The sequence below is a fragment of the Xenopus laevis genome, chromosome 7L, assembly GCF_017654675.1.
Source record: "Xenopus laevis strain J_2021 chromosome 7L, Xenopus_laevis_v10.1, whole genome shotgun sequence".
NCBI classification, from domain to species: Eukaryota; Metazoa; Chordata; class Amphibia; order Anura; family Pipidae; genus Xenopus; species Xenopus laevis.
In genome coordinates this window covers 14,882,847-14,901,618 of record NC_054383.1, presented here as the reverse complement: position 1 = coordinate 14,901,618, position 18,772 = coordinate 14,882,847, and the positions used below count along the sequence as shown (strand labels likewise).

Here is an 18,772-nt window from a genome sequence, read left to right as displayed (position 1 = left end):
AGAGGCCTGAATAGAAAGATGAGTAATAAATAGCAGCAATAGCGATAACTTTGGAGTTATTTGAGTTTTTTAGATGGGGTCAGTGACCCTCAATTGAAAGCTGGAAACAGCCAGAAGAAGGCAGATAATTAAAAACTATAAAAAAAATAAATAAATAAAGGCCAGTTGAAAAGTTGCTTAGAATTAGCCATTCTATAATATGCCAAAAGTTAATGTAAAGGTGAACCACCCCTTTAAAGGGGTGGTTCACCTTTGAGTAAACTTTTAGTATGATGCAATGAGCAATATTCTGAGACAATTTGCAATTGGTTTTAATTGTTTATTATTTGTGGTTTTTGAGTTGTTTAGCTTTATATTCGACAGCTCTCCAGATTGCAATTTAAGCAATCTGGTTGCTAGGGTCTCCACTGTCCTAGCAACCATGCATTGATTTAAATGAGACTGGAATATAAATAGGAGAGGGTCTGAATAGAAAGACGAATAATAAAAAGTAGCAATAACTACATTTGTAGCCTTACAGAGCTTTTGTTTTTATATGGGGTCAGTGACCCCCCCATTTGAAAGCTGGAAAGAGTCCGAAGAAAAAGGCAAATCGTTCAAAAACGATAAAAAAATAAATAATGAAGACCAGTTGAAAAGTTGCTTAGAATTGTCCATTCTATAATATACTAAAAGTTAACTGAAAGGTGAATCGCCCCTTTAAAACATGAACCGACTGCTGTGATGAAGCTTCTGTGGATCATAGATGGTTCTACATAAATTGCCCAGTAGAAGACACAAGGCTCCAGAGTAGTGATGTGTGGTGGAGAATTTCTCGACCTGCACCCGACCCTAACCCGCCCGCTCCCTACCCACATCCGACCCGGCACCGATGCTCCCATTTATTTATAGATCCACGCCTGCCCCCGCGGTGATGTCACAAAAGGGGCAGGGCAGGCGGAAGCCTATAAATGCACAGGCCTCTGGTCGGCCCACACATCTCTACTCCAGAGTGATTGGCCATTTACTGAATGTCATTTAAATTTGATTTCCTTTCCTATGTTTTTCTTTTTGGACCCTCACGGATCTGTTTAATTTCAATATTCAACTTTATTTTCCCACTAACAGGCAGCCGATGCCCAACATGGGATCAGTACCACCTGCTTGGCCGAATCCACCACCACTCCGTCCTCCTCCTCCCCGACCACCGCCCATTCAGAATCCTGACGCCTGAACATACTCACACACTGAAGCTCTTGTGCCTAATACATACCTCCCAACATTTTGGAAATAAAAAGAAGGACAAAAAATGATTTCGCACGTAGAACAGCGAAATGTTTTGGACAGACCCCTTTCTGTGGCCACACCCCCTAATTACCATGTTTATTTTACAAAATTTGGCAGGTTATGAAAGTTTGGAAATATTTCTCCTTATCTAAACTGTTTTTTTTTGTGTCTCAAAATTATTACAAAGTATCTTATTTGCACCTGTTAGTTGTTCTGGGCTCTCTGCTAAAAGCCAATTAAGTGAGAAACTTTGTTTCTTTTTCTGGCTGTTCAGTGCAGAGAAAAGAGGGACTTTCCAGTACAAATGAGGGACTGCGGGTTGAGCTGTCAAAAGAGGGACTGTCCCTCCGAAAAAGGGACAGTTGGGAGGTATGCTAATACTGTATTTCTGAGATACACCAGGGTCTGAACCAATAGATAAATACCCATGAGCCTCTGGGGCGTCTCACCAAGAACAAAAGGTTCCCCAATGCATCCAAAGCAACAACTGAAATTCAGGCCAAGAGCCCAGAGGAAGGAGCGACACAATTAATAGGGAGAAACAATGGAAGCTCCGTGGTGACATTTTCAATGCACTTAAATGACCTTGATGTAAGAAGTATTGTGTATAAAGGTCATGCCATGTCATACAGCTGGATTTTAATATGAATAAACGTGATCATGTATTTACTACTACAGGTATAGGATCCGTTATCCGGAAACGCATTATCCAGAAAGCTCCAAATTACAGAACGGCTGTCTCCCATAGACTCCATTTTATCAAAATTTTACAAATAATTTTGTTTTCCTCTGTAATAACTAGGGATCCTTCTGCCCAACCAAACCGAATCCAACCCCTAATTTACATATGCAAATTAGGGGCGGGGAGGAAAATGCGTGACTTTGTGTCACAAAACATGGAAGTAAAAAACTGTTTTCCCCTTCCCATCCCTAATTTGCATATGCAAATTAGGATTCTCATTCGGTTCGGTATTCAGCCGAATCTTTCCGGGGGTTCAGCCGAATCCAAAATAATCCCAAGTAATAATAAAACAGCAGCTTGTACTGGATCCCAACTAAGATATAATTAATCCTCATTGGAGGCAAAACCAGCCTATTGGGTTTATTTAATGTTTAAATGAATTTCTAGTAGACTTAAGGTATGAAGATCCAAATTATGGAGAGATCCCTTTTCCGGAAAACCCCAGGTCCCGAGCATTCTGGATAACAGGTCCCATACCTGTATATGTTTTAAAGGGGGTCTGATGTATGTATCCAAGGAAAAGCAAAGTAACTCTTTAGTCTTTTGTAAAGTGTTGCTGGGGTTGTATTGTTTGTTTAATGCAAGTGTTAATAACAAGAATATCATGACGGTATTAACCCTGTTTCAATGTACAGAGATGTTTCTATGCCATTTACATGCCAGTTATCTGCCCTGGGACCTGCGCTAGAGAAGTGGGTCCCCTGTGCAAAATGTTCTGATTATTTGTCACAATACTGAGGCCCCACTCTTGCTAAACCTCTTACTACTGCCCCAATACTATTGCTTTATTGTTTCACTTATAATTGTTGGCTCTGACACATGAAACTAATGGGGCCTGCTCTGCACTGTGTGCATGTGGCACTGCCCTAATGAGATGCCCACCTTCAAAAATCTCTGCCAGTGAGTAGTGAAAATAAATAATTACCACTCAGTGGTCGAGAAATTCAACAGCTGTCTGTATTTATCATATATTAGTGTATTGCTAAAGTGCAGTGTAATTAATCCAATTACTCCACTGAGTAGTGAATTGCTCCAGTGTGTAGTGAATTGCTCCACTGCGTAGTGAATTGCTCCAGTGTGTAGTGAATTGCTCCAGTGAGAAGTAAATTGCTCCAATGAGTAATTACTCCAATGAGTAGTGAATTGCTCCAGTGAGTAATTACTCCAGTGAGTAGTGAATTGCTCCAGTGAATAATTACTCCAGTGAGAAGTAAATTGCTCCAATGAGTAATTACTCCAATGAGTAGTGAATTGCTCCAGTGAGTAATTACTCCAGTGAGTAGTGAATTGCTCCAGTGAGTAATTACTCCAGTGAGTAGTGAATTGCTCCAGTGAGTAATTACTCCATTGAGTAGGGAATTGCTCCAGTGAGTAATTACTCCAGTGAGTAGTGAATTGCTCCAGCGAGTAATTACTCCAGTGAGTAGTGAATTGCTCCAGTGAGTAATTACTCCTGTGAGTAGGGAATTTCTCCAGTGAGTAGTGAATTGCTCCAGTGAGTAATTACTCCAGTGAGTAGTGAATTGCTCGAGTGAGTAATGAATTGCTCCAGTGATTAGTGAATTAATAAAGAACTTCTCAGTTGGTCAATGATCCAGCTGTCACAGCATGGTAGGGTGTGATCACAAAATCCACACATCAGGAGCGATTGAGCCCACACAGCAATTACTGTGACTCAGGAATGAAGAAAAACATCAGGAGGCTACATAGATGTTTCCAGGTATATTTTTGTTATTGGACTTTGTAAAGCCCTTCTATTCTCTTGTAACACAGTACAGGTATGGGATTTGTTATCCGGAAAATAGGGATGCACCGAATCTAGGATTTGGTTATGGAAAAATCCTGGCTGAATCCTTCTGCCTGGTCAAACCAAATCCTAATTAGCATATGCAAATTAGGGGCGGGCAGGGAAATCGCATGACTTTTTGTCACAAAACAAGGAAGTAAAAAAAGTTTTGCAAAGTATTCAGGGGTTCGGCAAAATCAAAAATAGTGGATTCGGTCCATCCATACCGGAAACGTATTATCCAGAAAGCTCAGAATTACAGAAAGGCCATCTTCCATAGACTCCATTTTATCCAAATAATCCAGATTCTAAAAAAATATTTCCCTTTTCTGTGTAATTATAAAACTTGATCCCAACTAAGATATAATTAATCCTTATTGGAAGCAAAACCAGCCTATTGGGTTTAATTAATGTTTACATGATTTTAAGTAGACTTAAGGTATGAAGATCCAAATTATGTAAGGCTTGGTTATTATATGGAAAACCCCCGACCCCAAGCATTCTGGATAACAGGTCTCATACCTGTACAAGGTACTGTTTTGTTATTACAGAGAAAAAGGAAATATTTTTTTTATAAAATTGGATTAATTGGATATAATGGACTATATGGGATATGGCCTTCCTATAATTCAGAGCTTTCTGGATAACGGGTACCATACCTGTACTGTGTGCTGCCAGAACCACTGATCACAGTGCAATCTGGAGTAGCTGATGAGCAGTGCAAACGTGTGAAAGTGCCCATTTGCACCACTTAATGCATTATCAGGTCTCACATAGCTGGGAACAATGTGATTGGTTCATTCATCTTATCTACTGTGTATCCTGTGCTTGAATGGCTGCCCCCATGGCTACACAGCAGCTTGTTTATATAAACTATAGTAGTACTTATCTGTTATCTACTGTGTATCCTGTGCTTGAATGACTGCCCCCATGGCTACACAGCAGCTTGTTTATATAAACTATAGTAGTACTTATCTGTTATCTACTGTGTATCCTGTGCTTGAATGGCTGCCCCCATGGCTACACAGCAGCTTGTTTATATAAACTATAGTAGTACTTATCTGTTATCTACTGTGTATCCTGTGCTTGAATGGCTGCCCCCATGGCTACACAGCAGCTTGTTTATATAAACTATAGTAGTACTTATCTGTTATCTACTGTGTATCCTGTGCTTGAATGGCTGCCCCCATGGCTACACAGCAGCTTGTTTATATAAACTATAGTAGTGTTTCTGAAGCAAACACATCAGTTTTACCAGTGCAGGGCACCAGTACATTTTATTGTCTTGGTGGACCTTGGATCACCTTTAAGTTAATGTTTAGTATGATGTAGATTTGCTAATTCTAAGCAATTTTTCAATCTGACTTGATTTTTTTTATAGTTTTCTACTGACTTTATCAAGTTTTGAAATGGGGGTCACTGACCCCATATAAAAAAAAACCACACATGCTCTGTAAGGCTACAAATGTATTGTTATTGCTACTTTTTATTACTCCTCTTCCCACCTTTTTTTTTTATAGTTTTCTACTGACTTTATCAAGTTTTGAAATGGGGGTCACTGACCCCATATAAAAAAAACACAAATGCTCTGCAAGCCTACAAATGTATTGTTATTGCTACTTTTTATTACTCCTCTTCCCACCTTTTTTTTATAGTTTTCTACTGACTTTATCAAGTTTTGAAATGGGGGTCACTGACCCCATATAAAAAAACCACAAATGCTCTGTAAGGCTACAAATGTATTGTTATTGCTACTTTTTATTACTCCTCTTCCCACTCAATCAAGGGGATTCACAAGGGGAGAATCCCCTTGGCAAAGGCCTTGGTGCCGAAACGTTGGGGCCATTCTCATTTGTCTGGTAGGTGTATCCGCTCCCTTGCTGATTTCTTGCTTGCTGCATATAACTAATGGGTGGTTAATTTTCTATGCTACTTTTTTAACATTGTATAAATTGCGCCATGTGTTGTATGGCATCATCTATGTAAAATGTTTTTTGAACAATAGTAAAAATTATTTTTTCAAACCACCCTTATGTTTAATTGTTTTTGTTTTGAGTGTGCAAACGTGTAGATTTAGTAATTTAAACCATAGCAACCAGATTTCTGAATCTGCAGACTGCTGAATAAAAAGCTAAATAACTAAAAAAAAAACATGAAATAAAAACTAATGGCAAACTGTATCAGAATGTCACTCTCTAAGTAATACTAACAGTTAATTTAAAGGGGAACAGCCCCTTTACAAATCACTTGCCCCTGGGGGCTGAGTGACATCTGCAAATAGTGCATCACAGATGAAATTACTTCCTGCCTATTATTTTTCAGTACAAATACACATTTGTGTAATATAATACAACTCGTAGCGCCACAACTACATTTCCCGCCATTGCTGTCAGGGGGACGATGGTTATTGTAGTTGTGTCACGTGCCAAGGTTGCAGATCTCAAACCAGCCATTGGTAGGGAGTCAGTGATTTAGGCGCATGCGCAGCTGAAGGAAAGCGATACCACTCGCAATGTGTGAGGAGGCAAAGAGAAGACAAGTCGGTATTTGTTTGCTATGCGGCCTCCCTGGTGCGGGAAAATCTACGCTAGGTTGGTCGTTGAGCTCAACAACACTGCGCCAGCGCTTCGCCGTGATTTCTTATGACAAGATTATCACTGCGGAAACCTTTCAGCTTGCACTCCAGGATGAGCTCGACCAATCTCGCGAGATCCCCCCCAGTTCCGCGTTACTCAAGACTCAGGAAGTAAGTATATAAACCAATCACATTGGGAGCTGATATCACATGACCCCGGAAATAACGTTTTTTTGACTGATGAGTAGCTATAGGCTTTATAATTCCCAGCATCCTCTAGCAGCTGTTCCAATACTGAATGAGAAGAGTTCTGAGGACACAATAAAGTGAGAGGCAGAGGCAATGTTTGATGGTGTTACCAAACCTCCAGTCAAGAGACTTACTTATCTTAAATAGTTTCAATTGTACATTTTCTTATCTGAAATTGTTACAAAAGTATTAAAGTGCAAGTGCTGTGCTCTCTGCCAAGAGCCTCTTATTTAATTAAATTTCAGAAACTATATCTTTTTCTGGTTGTTCAGATCAAAGAGAGTCAGGAGATTTCACTAACAATCTGTGACTGCTAGTTGAGCTGTCAAAATCGGGACTTTCCTGTAAAAAAACAGGACCCTTGGGTGGTTTGGTTGTTACATAAACAAAATGACTGCTCAGTAACAACCATCTTTGCCTGGTGTATCCACCTTTTGTGGATAAAAATACCGGCTTTCCTATATATTTATCTTTTTTCCCTATTAATAACATTGGGATCAACCATCATTTTTACTGGCCAGGCCTGGTGGCAACCCTAGTGAGGGGTCACTGGCTCTGACAAGCAGCGCTGATAATGGCAGAACAGGAAGTCTAATCATTCCAAATTTAGAATAAATTAAGACAATTACACTTTAGATGGGACAACACATTAAAATCCTAATATTTAATGTAAAGGTGAATTTTCCTTTAAGATACAGAAGGGTGTGCTGCCCTTTAAGGAACTTATTCTGCGGTTATATGAATTAAAGGGACATAGAAACCATTTGCAAAGTAGGGGTGTCACATGGCTGATAAAAATGATTCTTCATGCCAATGTTGTTAATAGGGCAAAAAGCAAAAAATAATAGAAAGGCAAATATTTCTTTTTAGAAAAGCCGGCAACCCTATTTGGAAGAAGGGTTGCCACCTGGCCGGTATTTTACCGGCCTGGCTGGTAAAAATGATGGTTGATCCCAATGTTATTAATAGGGGAAAAAAATATATAGGAAGGCCGGTATTTTTTTCCAGAAAAGTTGGCAACCCTATTTAGAAGTAGTGTTAATCATTTGTTAATTCATATTAGAAGTAAATGACAACATTGTAGATTGTTCTATGAGAACAGGGGTTCCCAACCTTTCTTACTCATGAGCCACATTCAAATGTAAAAAGAGATAGGGAGCAAGACAAGCATGAAAAAAGTGTCTAGGGTGCCAAATAAGGTCTGAGATTGGCTATTTGTGGCCCCTATGTGAACTGGCAGCCTATAGGACGCCTGTTTGGCAGTACATCTGTTTTTTATGCAACCAACAGTTGGAATTAATAAATAAGTAGCTGCTTTACGGCCACTGGGAGCAACATCTAAAGGGTTGGTGAGCAACACGTTGTTCGCGAGCCACTAGTTTGGGATCACTGTCCAAGAACATTCCTTCCGCATCTTCTAACCTGCACTTACTAATGAGCGGTGCCCTATCTTAGTAGCATCACGCTGCATAGGCTTCTAAGAATCAATCAAAAAACAAAACACCGTTTTCTGAATGATCACTTTATGCAGTGAATATATGAATGACAAGTGCTAAGGTAATGCAGGAATAGAATATTCATTAAAATGTCGATTATGTAAATCATCTCAAAAGCACCTGGTAACAAAAGCCTAGAGTAACCCAGAAAAGTTCTCTTGATTCACTTCATTCATTCACTTCATTCCTCGGTCCCAAACTATGCTGATAAAGCAGAAAAGAAAATGTAACATAACTCAAGTGCAGGGATGGGGGAGTTTCATAAAATAACTCTTGCAATGGCCTAGTCCTACTGTATCTCTAGTTACATAGTGAAGTGTGTGAGCCATTGGCACCAGTCTCATGTCCCCATTCCAAACCTACCTACATTCAAAAAATGGGAGGGACAAAAATTTGTGTGTTCTAACAATTTTGCAGGGGGTCGCCGACCCTTTAAATTGTAAACTGTTCTAAGTGGATACATTTAGTTGATACATTTCTTACCTTTGTCCCTGCTGAGCAGAATTTCTGGGTTTCATTACAGGCATCTGTTAGAATTGATACAATAGTTGCTAATACTCCTGAGATGCTGCTGAGAAATGGATCAACTAAATGTTGCAAAATTGTAACAGTTCAGAATCTACACCTGAATTACTGAGCTGCCAGACTCAAACACCAGAGACACCAACATTCAACTTTGATTTTGAAAAATGGTAAAGAAATAATTGAAAAAAAGTCTTTATTTCTGGTGAGCAATCTGAAAACAATTGAACTGAAAAAAGTGTTGTGAAGGTGATCAACCCCTTTAAGCTGCAAATGACAGTTTCCTCAAGAGACCTGTTTATCTAAAATAGTTAAAATTGTATCTTTGCTTATCTTAAATTGTTATAAAAGTATCCAAGAGCAGCTGCTGAGTGTTCTGGGCTCTCTGGCAAAAAAAGCCTCTCATTTTGATTAAATTAATTTGAAACATTGTATCTTTTTCTGGTGTCAGTGCAGGAGATCAAAGAGAAAGTCGGGACATTTCAGTAAGAAAACCGGAACTGTCTCAAAATGAGACTGTCCCATAGAAAACAGGACAGTTGGGAGATATGCAATTCATCAGCAGTACAATGGCCTGAAATTCCTGGTTCAACTGAATAGAAATACATGTGTGCGTTTCTGTGTTGTTTAGTGACAGAAAGAGACAAAGAAGTTGGATTTATAACTCACAGAATGAAGAAGAACATGTGAATGTGAAGATCAGGCTCAATGCTAAAATAAATGTCTGAAGTCAGTAGGGATGTATGAATACACTATTCTGGATTAGGCCGAATACCAAACTGAATTTGCATATGCAAATTAGGAATGGGAAGGGGGAAGCATTTATTTACTTCTTTGTTTTGTGACAAAAAGTCCCGCAATTTCCCTCCCCACCCCTAATTTACATATGCAAATCAGGATTTCGTTCGGCTGGGCCGAATCCTGAAACAAATCCTGGATTCGGTGCATCCCTAGAATTCAGTGCATGGATATTGATTAGGGATGCACCGAATCCACTTTTTTGGATTCGGCCGAACCCCCGAATCCTTCACAAAGGATTCGGCCGAATACCGAACCGAACCCTAATTTGCATATGCAAATTAGGGGTGGGAAGGGGAAAACATTTTTTACTTCCTTGTTTTCTGACAAAAAGTCACGCAATTTCCCTCCCTGCCCCTAATTTGCATATGCAAATTAGGATTCGGTTCGGCTGGGCAGAAGGATTCGGCCGAATCCGAATCCTGCTGAAAAAGGCCGAATCCCGAACCGAATCCTGGATTCGGTGCATCCCTAATATTGATTTACCTGTCCTTTTTGTAGACATCTCACTGGAAGCAGCATCGCCAGTATCTCTTGGAATACCTGGAGCATCTTCTAGTGGCTCTGCTTAACACCTCAGAATTAAGGCCTCCAGAGGGTAAATGTGATGGAACCTGGTATCGTTTTGTTGACTGCTTGGAAGAACAAGGCTTAATATCTTCCGCTGGATCCAGCACGGAGAAAGGGACTCATTCTGTGATCATCTCAGAAAACGACGAGGTCTGTCTTGTGCTGGATGATAATTTCTACTACCAGAGCATGCGCTATGAGGTGTATCAGCTGGCGCGCAAGTGTAAGAGCAGCTTTTGTTATATATTCAAGTACAGACATGATTTAAAGGGGATCTATACCTCAAACATAGATTTAAAAAAAATGGAATGAGCACTTTTGCTATTTACATTCATTTTCTGTTTTTAGCATTCTCTGAGACATCAGCAGTTTTAGACTGCCAATACTGGGCTTTTAGCTCAAAAGTCAGATAGTCTGCACTCTTTGTTTGAAACCACTAAAAATAGAAAAAATTTTCTAGATTGCAAAAGTGCTGAGAGGATCACTCGAGTCAGTTTTAACATGATCGGGGTAAATGTGTCCAGACAACCATGTTTTTATTTATTTAATGCTGCTTGTAAATCATTGGCTCATTTTTTTTTTTCTTAAAGGAGAAATAAACCCTAAAAATGAATGTGGCTAAAAATGCCATATTTTATATACTGAACTTATTGCACCAGCCTAAAGTTTGAGCTTGTCAATAGCAGCAATGATCCAGGACTTCAAACTTGTCACAGGGGGTCACCATCTTGGAAAGTGTCTGTGACACTCACATGCTCAGTGGGCTCTGATTGGCTGTTGAGAAGCTAAGCTTAGGGCTCGTCACTAATTATCCAGCAGAAAATGAGCTTCCCCTGTAATATAAGCTGATGCTACAGGTTTGCTGATTATTAAATTCTGATGCTAATTGCACTGGTTTCTGTGCTGCCATGTAGTAATTATCTGTATTAATTACTAATCAGCCTTATATTGTGACATTTCTATTCTATGTGTACTGTATATTGTGAGTGGGTCCCTAAGCTCAGTAAGTGACAGCAGCACAGAGCATGTGCAGTGAATCAGCAGAAAAGAAGATGGGGAGCTACTGGGGCATCTTTGGAGACACAGATCTTTACTGCTAAAGGGCTGTGGTTGCCTTGGGCTGGTACAGAAGCTCAAAACATAATGTACAACATTTCTAGCTACTTCTTTAGTTAAGCTTTAGTTCACCTTTAAAGGGGAGATGGGGCTATAGAAAAAATTACCCTTTCGGTATATACTTTTTTTTTTTGTTTACCCAGTATTGTATTTTAAAATATATGTAGTTCTCTAGACAATCCTCTATGCATTATGCATAGGGATGCACCGAATCCACTATTTTGAATTTGGCAGATTCCCTGAATCCTTTGCGAAAGATTTGGCAGAATACCGAACCGAATTTGCATATGCAAATTAGGGATGGGGAAAATTTTTTTACTTCCTTGTTTTGTGACAAAAAGTCACACAATTTCTCTCCCCACCCCTAATTTGCATATGCAAATTTGGTTTGGTATTCGGCCGAATTTTTCACCAAGGATTCTGCCGCATCCAAAATAGTTGATTCGGTGCATCCCTATGCATAATGCATAGAGGATTGTCTAGAGAACTACATATATTTTAAAATACAATACTGGGTAAACAAACAAAAAAAAAAAAGTATATACCGAAAGGGTAATTTTTTTTATATATAGAGAGAAATCGCGTGACTTTTTGTCACAAAATAAGGAAGTAAAAATTTTACCCTTCCCACCCCTAATTTGCATATGCAAATTAGGATTTGGTTCAGTATTCGGCCGAATCTTTCATGGATTCGGGGGTTCGGCCGAATCCAAAATAGTGCATCCCTAATTTAAAGAGATACAGGTGTGTCCACCATTGCTCTAGAACAAACATACTCATCCCTTCTGTATCTATCTAGATTCCTCGGGTTTCTGCCAGATCTATTTGCACTGCCCAGTTGAGAGCTGCGTGCTGAGAAATAAAGGGAGGCCTGTTTCTATAGCGGAGGATACAATCCGGCTCATGGATAAAAAAATACAAAAGCCTAATCCTGAGAAAAACTCATGGGAGCAAAACAGCCTGGTCCTGGACAGCTCACAGCTGATTAAAGCAGACGAGTAAGTGACAAAGAAAAGTTACGTATGATCATAACATAGTCATAAAGGATGGAGTATGACAGTGATAATGAGTGATAATGAAAGCCCAACTGAATGAGCTCTCCTCCTGTTTGTTTGCTGCACTGTAAGGAGCTGAATATATATTATAACCCTAAAGTTCACAAAGCATGCTTTAAAGGAGAACTAAACTCTAAAAATGAATATGGCTAGAAATGCTGTATTTTATATTCTGAACATGCTGCACCAGCCTAAAGGTTCAGCCTCTCTATAACAGTAATGATTCAGGACAGGAGCTCCCCATGTTGCATTTTGTTTAGGAGTGTCAGTGACAATGCACATGCTCAGTGTACTCTGGGCAAAGCTTCGAGCATGTTATAAATCAAGGAGAAAATGAGAATTGCCTGTCAAGGAAGCTGGCGCTACAGGGTTGATTATACAATTCTCAAGCAGTTCACACTGGTTTCTGAGCTGCCATGTAATAAAGGGGAAGTATCGCAAAAATTTAAATTTAATATAAGCTTCAAGGGGAACTCCGGCTTCCAAACCAAAATTTTATAAAGAGGCCCACATAACTCAGAAACCCCTAATATACCCAGCACAGTTTCTTCAAAAAGTATGAATAAATGGCATTTTCTATGCTGAGATCCAGCTGTTTAACAGTTCTTCTCTTTCTGCATCATTTGAAATCCTGGCAGGGAAGGAGGGACTAAACACTGATGTTACAAATTGTAACAACTTCTCCACAGCTTACAGACAGCATGCAGGAACTACATAACCCACAATGCATTGCACTGTGATGTTCCATTCCTTATTGAAATCACAGGTGCAGGGAATTGTGGGGTTTGGAGGATGCAGGCTGAGGACAGATGGCTGTTGATACAAAGTAACAGTAGTCAGACAGCTCCGCAAAGTAGTCAGACAGATCAGCAGGAGAGCGGGGGCTAGGCTTAGGAAATTGTCAGAAACCATTAAAAATCATCAAGTCTGCATATTTTTTATTGATGTATATTGTAAGTTGCTTGAAATCATATTTACTTTTCAAAAAGCTTAATATGTTTGTGTGGAGTTCCCCTTTCAGCATACTGAAACTTTGTAAATACAATCAATTAAAGTGGACCTGTCATCCAGACACAAAAATCTGTATAATAAAATTCCTTTTCAAACTAAACATGAAATCCAATTTCTATTTTTTATTAAAGCATTCATAGCTGTTGTAAGCTCATTTAAAAATCTCAGCTGTCAATCAAATATTGTCTGCCACTCCTCTATGCCAGTGGCATAGAGGCGGGGCAGACAATTACTTTCACTTTCCATTCAGCACTTCACTGCTCTCCCCACATTCCCCCATTCTCTTTACGATTTAATTGTGTAACCAGGGCATCGGGATGGACATCAGGTCCCCTATTCTGGTGCACAAATAAGATTCTGAGATGATACAAGACTTGTCTTAATAACAGTGTCCACAAAATGGCTCCTGCCTGCTTGCTATCATTTTGAAATCCCAGACTGATGGAAACAAGATTCAAATAATGTATATAGTGTAATTAAAGTTCATTTTGCTTGACTAATGTGATAAAATAGGATTTTGAATAATTTTTTTGGGTGACAGGTCCCCTTTAAATATTCTGCATCATTTCTGAAATAATCAAGTTTATATTCACTATTCCTCTCGCAGCATCTGTTTCTCTTCATTCTCTCTTCATTCAGCAGTTGGGTGTCACATATTCATTGACAGTTAGATCCAATATATCTTATGGGGGGACTCCTTTCCTAGCAGATGTATTAGAAGCCATTTAAATAACTAATTCCAGTACAAACAAAATCTAACAAAATAACTGCCTTTTGCACAAATTCTGCATGTAGAGAGACATGATGTCTGGTGATTTTTATAGAGTGAGCTCTAATACATCTTCTAGGCAAAAGGAGCCTTGCTATAAGATATATTGGCTCTAACTGTCAATGAATATGTGACTCCCTGAGAGAGGAATAGTGAACATAAACTTGATTATTTCAGAAATGATGCAGAATATTTAAGTGATTGTATTTAGAAAGTTTCTTATTTCAGTATGCTGAATCGCATATTAAATTTTCATTTTCACGATAGTTTCCCCATTAATTACTATTTAGCCATGACCTTTACATTATACATATACAGTCAGTCCCCTAAGTTCAGGTAAATGACGGCAGCCCAGAGAATCAGCAGGAATGAATATGGGGAGCTACTCGGGGGATATTTGGATGCACAATGTAGGGGCTTCAGCTTCCAACCCAAATATTTTTCTTTATTTCCTTTTTCCTTTCTGGCAAAGAACCAAGCTAACCTTCATGTGTTTTTTATTGTCCTTTTTTTTCAGTCACAGAATAGTCAATCTGGTAAATCAGGCTATGGCTAACCCTTTGAGACCGCTGCAGGAAAATCTGGAGATTAAGGTTCAGTCATTTTATTATGTATCAGCTTTCAATGACTAATGCTAAGGTCACATGCAACATAATGCTGCGTACTTCTGTCTATAGGGAAAGAAAACAGGCTTTTCACTGTACAGGTATGGGACCTGTTATCCAGAATGCTCAGAACCTGGGGTTTTCCAGATAACCGATCTTTCTGTAATTTGGATCTTCATACCTTAAGTCTACTAGAAAATCACATAAACATTAAATAAACCCAATAGGCTGGTTTTGCCTCCAATAAGGATTAATTATATCTTAGTTGGGATCAAGTACAAGGTACTGTTTTATTATTACACAGAAAAAGGAAATCATTTTTAAAAATTTGGATTATTTAGATAAAATGGAGTCTATGGCAGACGGCCTTTCCGTAATTCGGAGCTTTCTGGATAACTGATCCCATACCTGTATAGCTAAGTACATAAGGAAGGTTACCACAAAGTCATTAACTCTACCTGCCCTAAATTTCAAGTGTTGGCTGCCATGTTATCTCTCATACAAAGATGGCAGCATAAGCAGCCGCAGTTACAGTACATTTAGCTGTTATCATATTGATTTCTGTGTTTATTGGCAAGAGAACAGTTATTGTTAGGAACCTAAATTATAATGCTATTGAATGGATTGATGGACTGAATATGAAGGGAGGACATTTGCTCTAATACTCTGCTGCACCCTGGTAAAATGAAAGGGGTTGTTCACCTATAATTAACATTTATTATGATGTAGAGGGTAATATTCTGAGACAATTTGCAATTGGTTTTCATTTTTTATTATTTGGATTTTTTGAGTTATTTAGCTTTTTTATTCAGCAGCTCTCCAGTTTGCCATTTGAGCAATCTGGTTGCTAGGGTCCAAATTACCCTAGCAACCATGCATTGATTTGAATAAGGGACCGGAATACGAATTGGAGAGGCCTGAATAGAAAGATGAGTAATAAAAAGTAGCAATAACTATACATTTATAGCCTCACAGAGTATTTGTTTTTTTTAGATGGGGTCAGTGACCCCAGTTTGAAAGCTGGAATGAGTCAGAAGGAAGCGGAAAATAATTAAAGGGGAGCTATCACGATAATGAAAATGTAATATAAGCTTCATCATACTGAAATAAGAAACTTTCTAAATACAATCAATTAAAAATGCTGTACCATTTCTGAATAAATCAAGTTTATGTTCACTATTCCTCTCTCAGAATCTGTTTCTCTTCATTCTGTCTTCATTCAGGAGTTGGGTGTCAGATAAATGATCCAATATATTATATTTTTGCCTAGAAGATGTATTAGAGCTCACTCTATTAAAATCGAGAGACATCATGTCTCTCTACATGCAGAGTTTGTGCAAAAGGCAGTTATTTTGTTAGATTTTGTTTGTACTGGAATCAGTTGAGTGAGCTCTAATACATCTGCTAGGAAAGAAAGCCCCAATATAAGATATATTGGATTATTCATCTGACACGCAACTGCTGCATGAAGAGAGAATGAAGAGAAACAGATGCTGAGAGAGGAATAGTGAAGATAAACTTGATTATGTCAGAAACATGCAGAATTTTTAATTGATTGTATTTAGAAGCTAAATGATGAAGCTTATATTAAATTGAAATTTTTGTGATAGTTCTCCTTTAAAAAACAAAGAAATAAAAAATTAATACTAATTGAAACTTTGCTTGGAATGAGTGATTCTATAACATACTAAAAGTTAGGTTAAAGGTGAACCACCCCTTTAAATTCTGTTATTACAAAGGATCCTTCTTCCTTCAGTTCTAACTCTTTTCTATTAAAACATATAATTTTCCATCTTTAACAAAATATATATAATTCTGGACAGGATAAGGATCGTGCCATTACTGCAGCCAGTATTCTCCATCAAGCTGACCAAAGCATAAGGCGTTGCATCTCCGAGACCATGAGGAGAGTTAAAGGTACACGACTTTAAGCTTTTACTTGAGCTTCCAGGTAAACACACGTTTCTGTACTAACTTGTAAACATCATATGTGTTTGTAACTCGGTATATGAAAAAAAGGTAAGTGCTAGTAAGGCAAAGTGCTAAATGTTCACAGGCATGAAGATAAGTGTAAAGGTGGCCATACACGGGCCGATAAAAGCTGCAGACAGACCGAGTCGGCAGCTTATTGGCCCGTGTATGGGGCCCCCCGAGGGGCTTCCCCGATCGAGATCTGGCCGAAAATCGTCCAGATCTCCATCGGATGGGACAAAAAAACCCGTCGGATCGCGGCCGCATCTGTTCGTTGATGCGGTCCCACGATCCGACCGCCTGTTCCCTAGGATCCAATCGTTAGGATCCACATCAAGGTGGGTATATCGGAGAGAGATCTACTCGTTTGGTCACATCGCTAAACGAGCAGACCTCTCCTTAAGATAGCACCAATGGAGATCCAAAAACAGGTGAAACATTTGCTCCAGGTCTGGTAGCCTATAGCAACCAATCAGATATATACTTTCAGACAGTAGCTTATAGCAACCAATCAGATATATACTTTCAGACAGTAGCCTATAGCAACCAATCAGATATATACTTTCAGAAAGTAGCCTATAGCAACCAATCAGATATATACTTTCAGACAGTAGCCTATAGCAACCAATCAGATATATACTTTCAGACAGTAGCCTATAGCAACCAATCAGATATATACTTTCAGAGAGTAGCCTATAGCAACCAATCAGATATATACTTTCAGACAGTAACCTATAGCAACTTCCACTATCCACTTAAATAGAAAAAGGAAATCATTTTTAAAAATTTGGTTTATTTTATAATAATGGAGTCTATGGGACTCTGGATAATGGCTCTCCGGATAACGGGATCCCGTACAAAAAAAAATCTTAAACTGATGTCACATGGAGACTTTCCGGCTGAAAACTGCCAGTAAAACACAAATAGTGTACCTTTAATACTGTAATTTATCCACTTAAATAGAAAAAGGAAATCATTTTTTAAAAATTTGGGTTATTTGATTATAATGGAGTCTATGGGAGATGGCTTTTCTGTAATTCAGAGATTTCTGGATAATGGCTTTCTGGATAACGGGATACCAGTACCAATAATGTAGATTAAAAATGTAGACTAAGCATGGAGGCTTTCCAGCTGACAAATGTCAGTAAAAAACAAATCGTGTACCTGTAATACTGTCATTTATCCACTTAAATAGAAAAGGAGGCAATGCCCTTATTTAGCATATACAGAACTGTGCCAGTATTTGGATTTTTTGGCAAAAGTGAAGTAAATGGGAGGCGCCAAAATAGAGGAACGATCATCCATTGGATCATTTGTGAAAAAAAAAAAAATCCCTCTGGTCCTGTTTTCAATGACTGAGCCTTTATATTGTTCGCAGGTACAGCTTCAGCCCATGAAATGAAAGTTGCTGCTCAGGAGCTTCAGTCGGCAAAATCACAATTTTTGGAAGACTTGAGGGAACGTTTATGTGAAAAGGGGATTCAGCCTATGACTGCCTGCAACGCTACTACTATAGTGTCCTTATTTAAAGAGCAGACTGACCACATTGTTCAGCCATTTCTGGCCACAGAGCAGAGCTGCTGCCTGGAGCCAAATCTAGACTGTAATGATAGAGCTTCTGGCATCTCCTAGTGCTGTGACAGTGGAAATCTGTGCACCACTGCAACACATATACATGGTCCCCATTAAGAGGTGACATTTCTGCAGCTTCACCTGGGCTGTAAATACCGATAAGACTGTCGTACTTTGTCAAAGCGGAAAGTAATGATTAAAACTTGGTTCTCAACCCCCTCAAGACAACATGGCCACCAGCCTATAAATGCTGCTAATGAAATGTATAGAAGTTACCGTATATTCATTTCACTCAACAAGACTGATTGGCAGTCTAAGAAGAACAACTTGATCAAGCAGGGTAATCATTGCGTTTGATGGCAGTAATTAGCGTAATCTCAATTAAAATGGGGGTTACATGTTATACAAAATATCTCATTAATGGTCTCCATATGTTGCAGTTAAAAGGTGATAGACAAATTGAAGAGTCCTCTGCACTCAACCCATTATCAATATATTCTTAGTAGCAGTATGCACAAAATGTCTATGTCTTAAATATATTGATAATGGATTGAGTGCAGAGGACTCTTGTATTTGTCTATATGTATTTTGTGGTCACACCCTCATTGCACCCCCGCCTAATGGTTTTAAATATTAGTGGTGAGCACAACTTTCCCTTGTTTGTTATAG

At 38.8% G+C, this 18,772-nt stretch overlaps 2 protein-coding genes across 2 annotated transcripts in view; both read left to right on the top strand.

Moving 5' to 3' along the window:
- The window catches only part of XB990656.L (provisional ortholog of ADAM metallopeptidase domain 9 L homeolog), a 43,061-nt gene extending 41,043 nt beyond the window's left edge, over positions 1 to 2,018 (top strand). The window contains exon 22 of the mRNA XM_018225139.2: positions 1,108 to 2,018. Within this exon, the coding sequence (XP_018080628.1) occupies positions 1,108 to 1,213 (106 nt within the window). The 3' untranslated portion in view covers positions 1,214 to 2,018. The remainder of the gene's footprint in view (positions 1 to 1,107) is intronic.
- A 4,258-nt stretch (positions 2,019 to 6,276) lies between these two features.
- On the top strand, positions 6,277 to 18,331 carry pstk.L (phosphoseryl-tRNA kinase L homeolog). Its single transcript, NM_001092804.1, is given in 6 exon segments — positions 6,277 to 6,540; positions 9,936 to 10,227; positions 11,920 to 12,118; positions 14,473 to 14,548; positions 16,384 to 16,477; positions 17,910 to 18,331. Coding segments are annotated over 6 exon segments (1,149 nt in total). The 5' UTR covers positions 6,277 to 6,306; the 3' UTR covers positions 18,164 to 18,331.
- Positions 18,332 to 18,772: the final 441 nt, after the last annotated feature.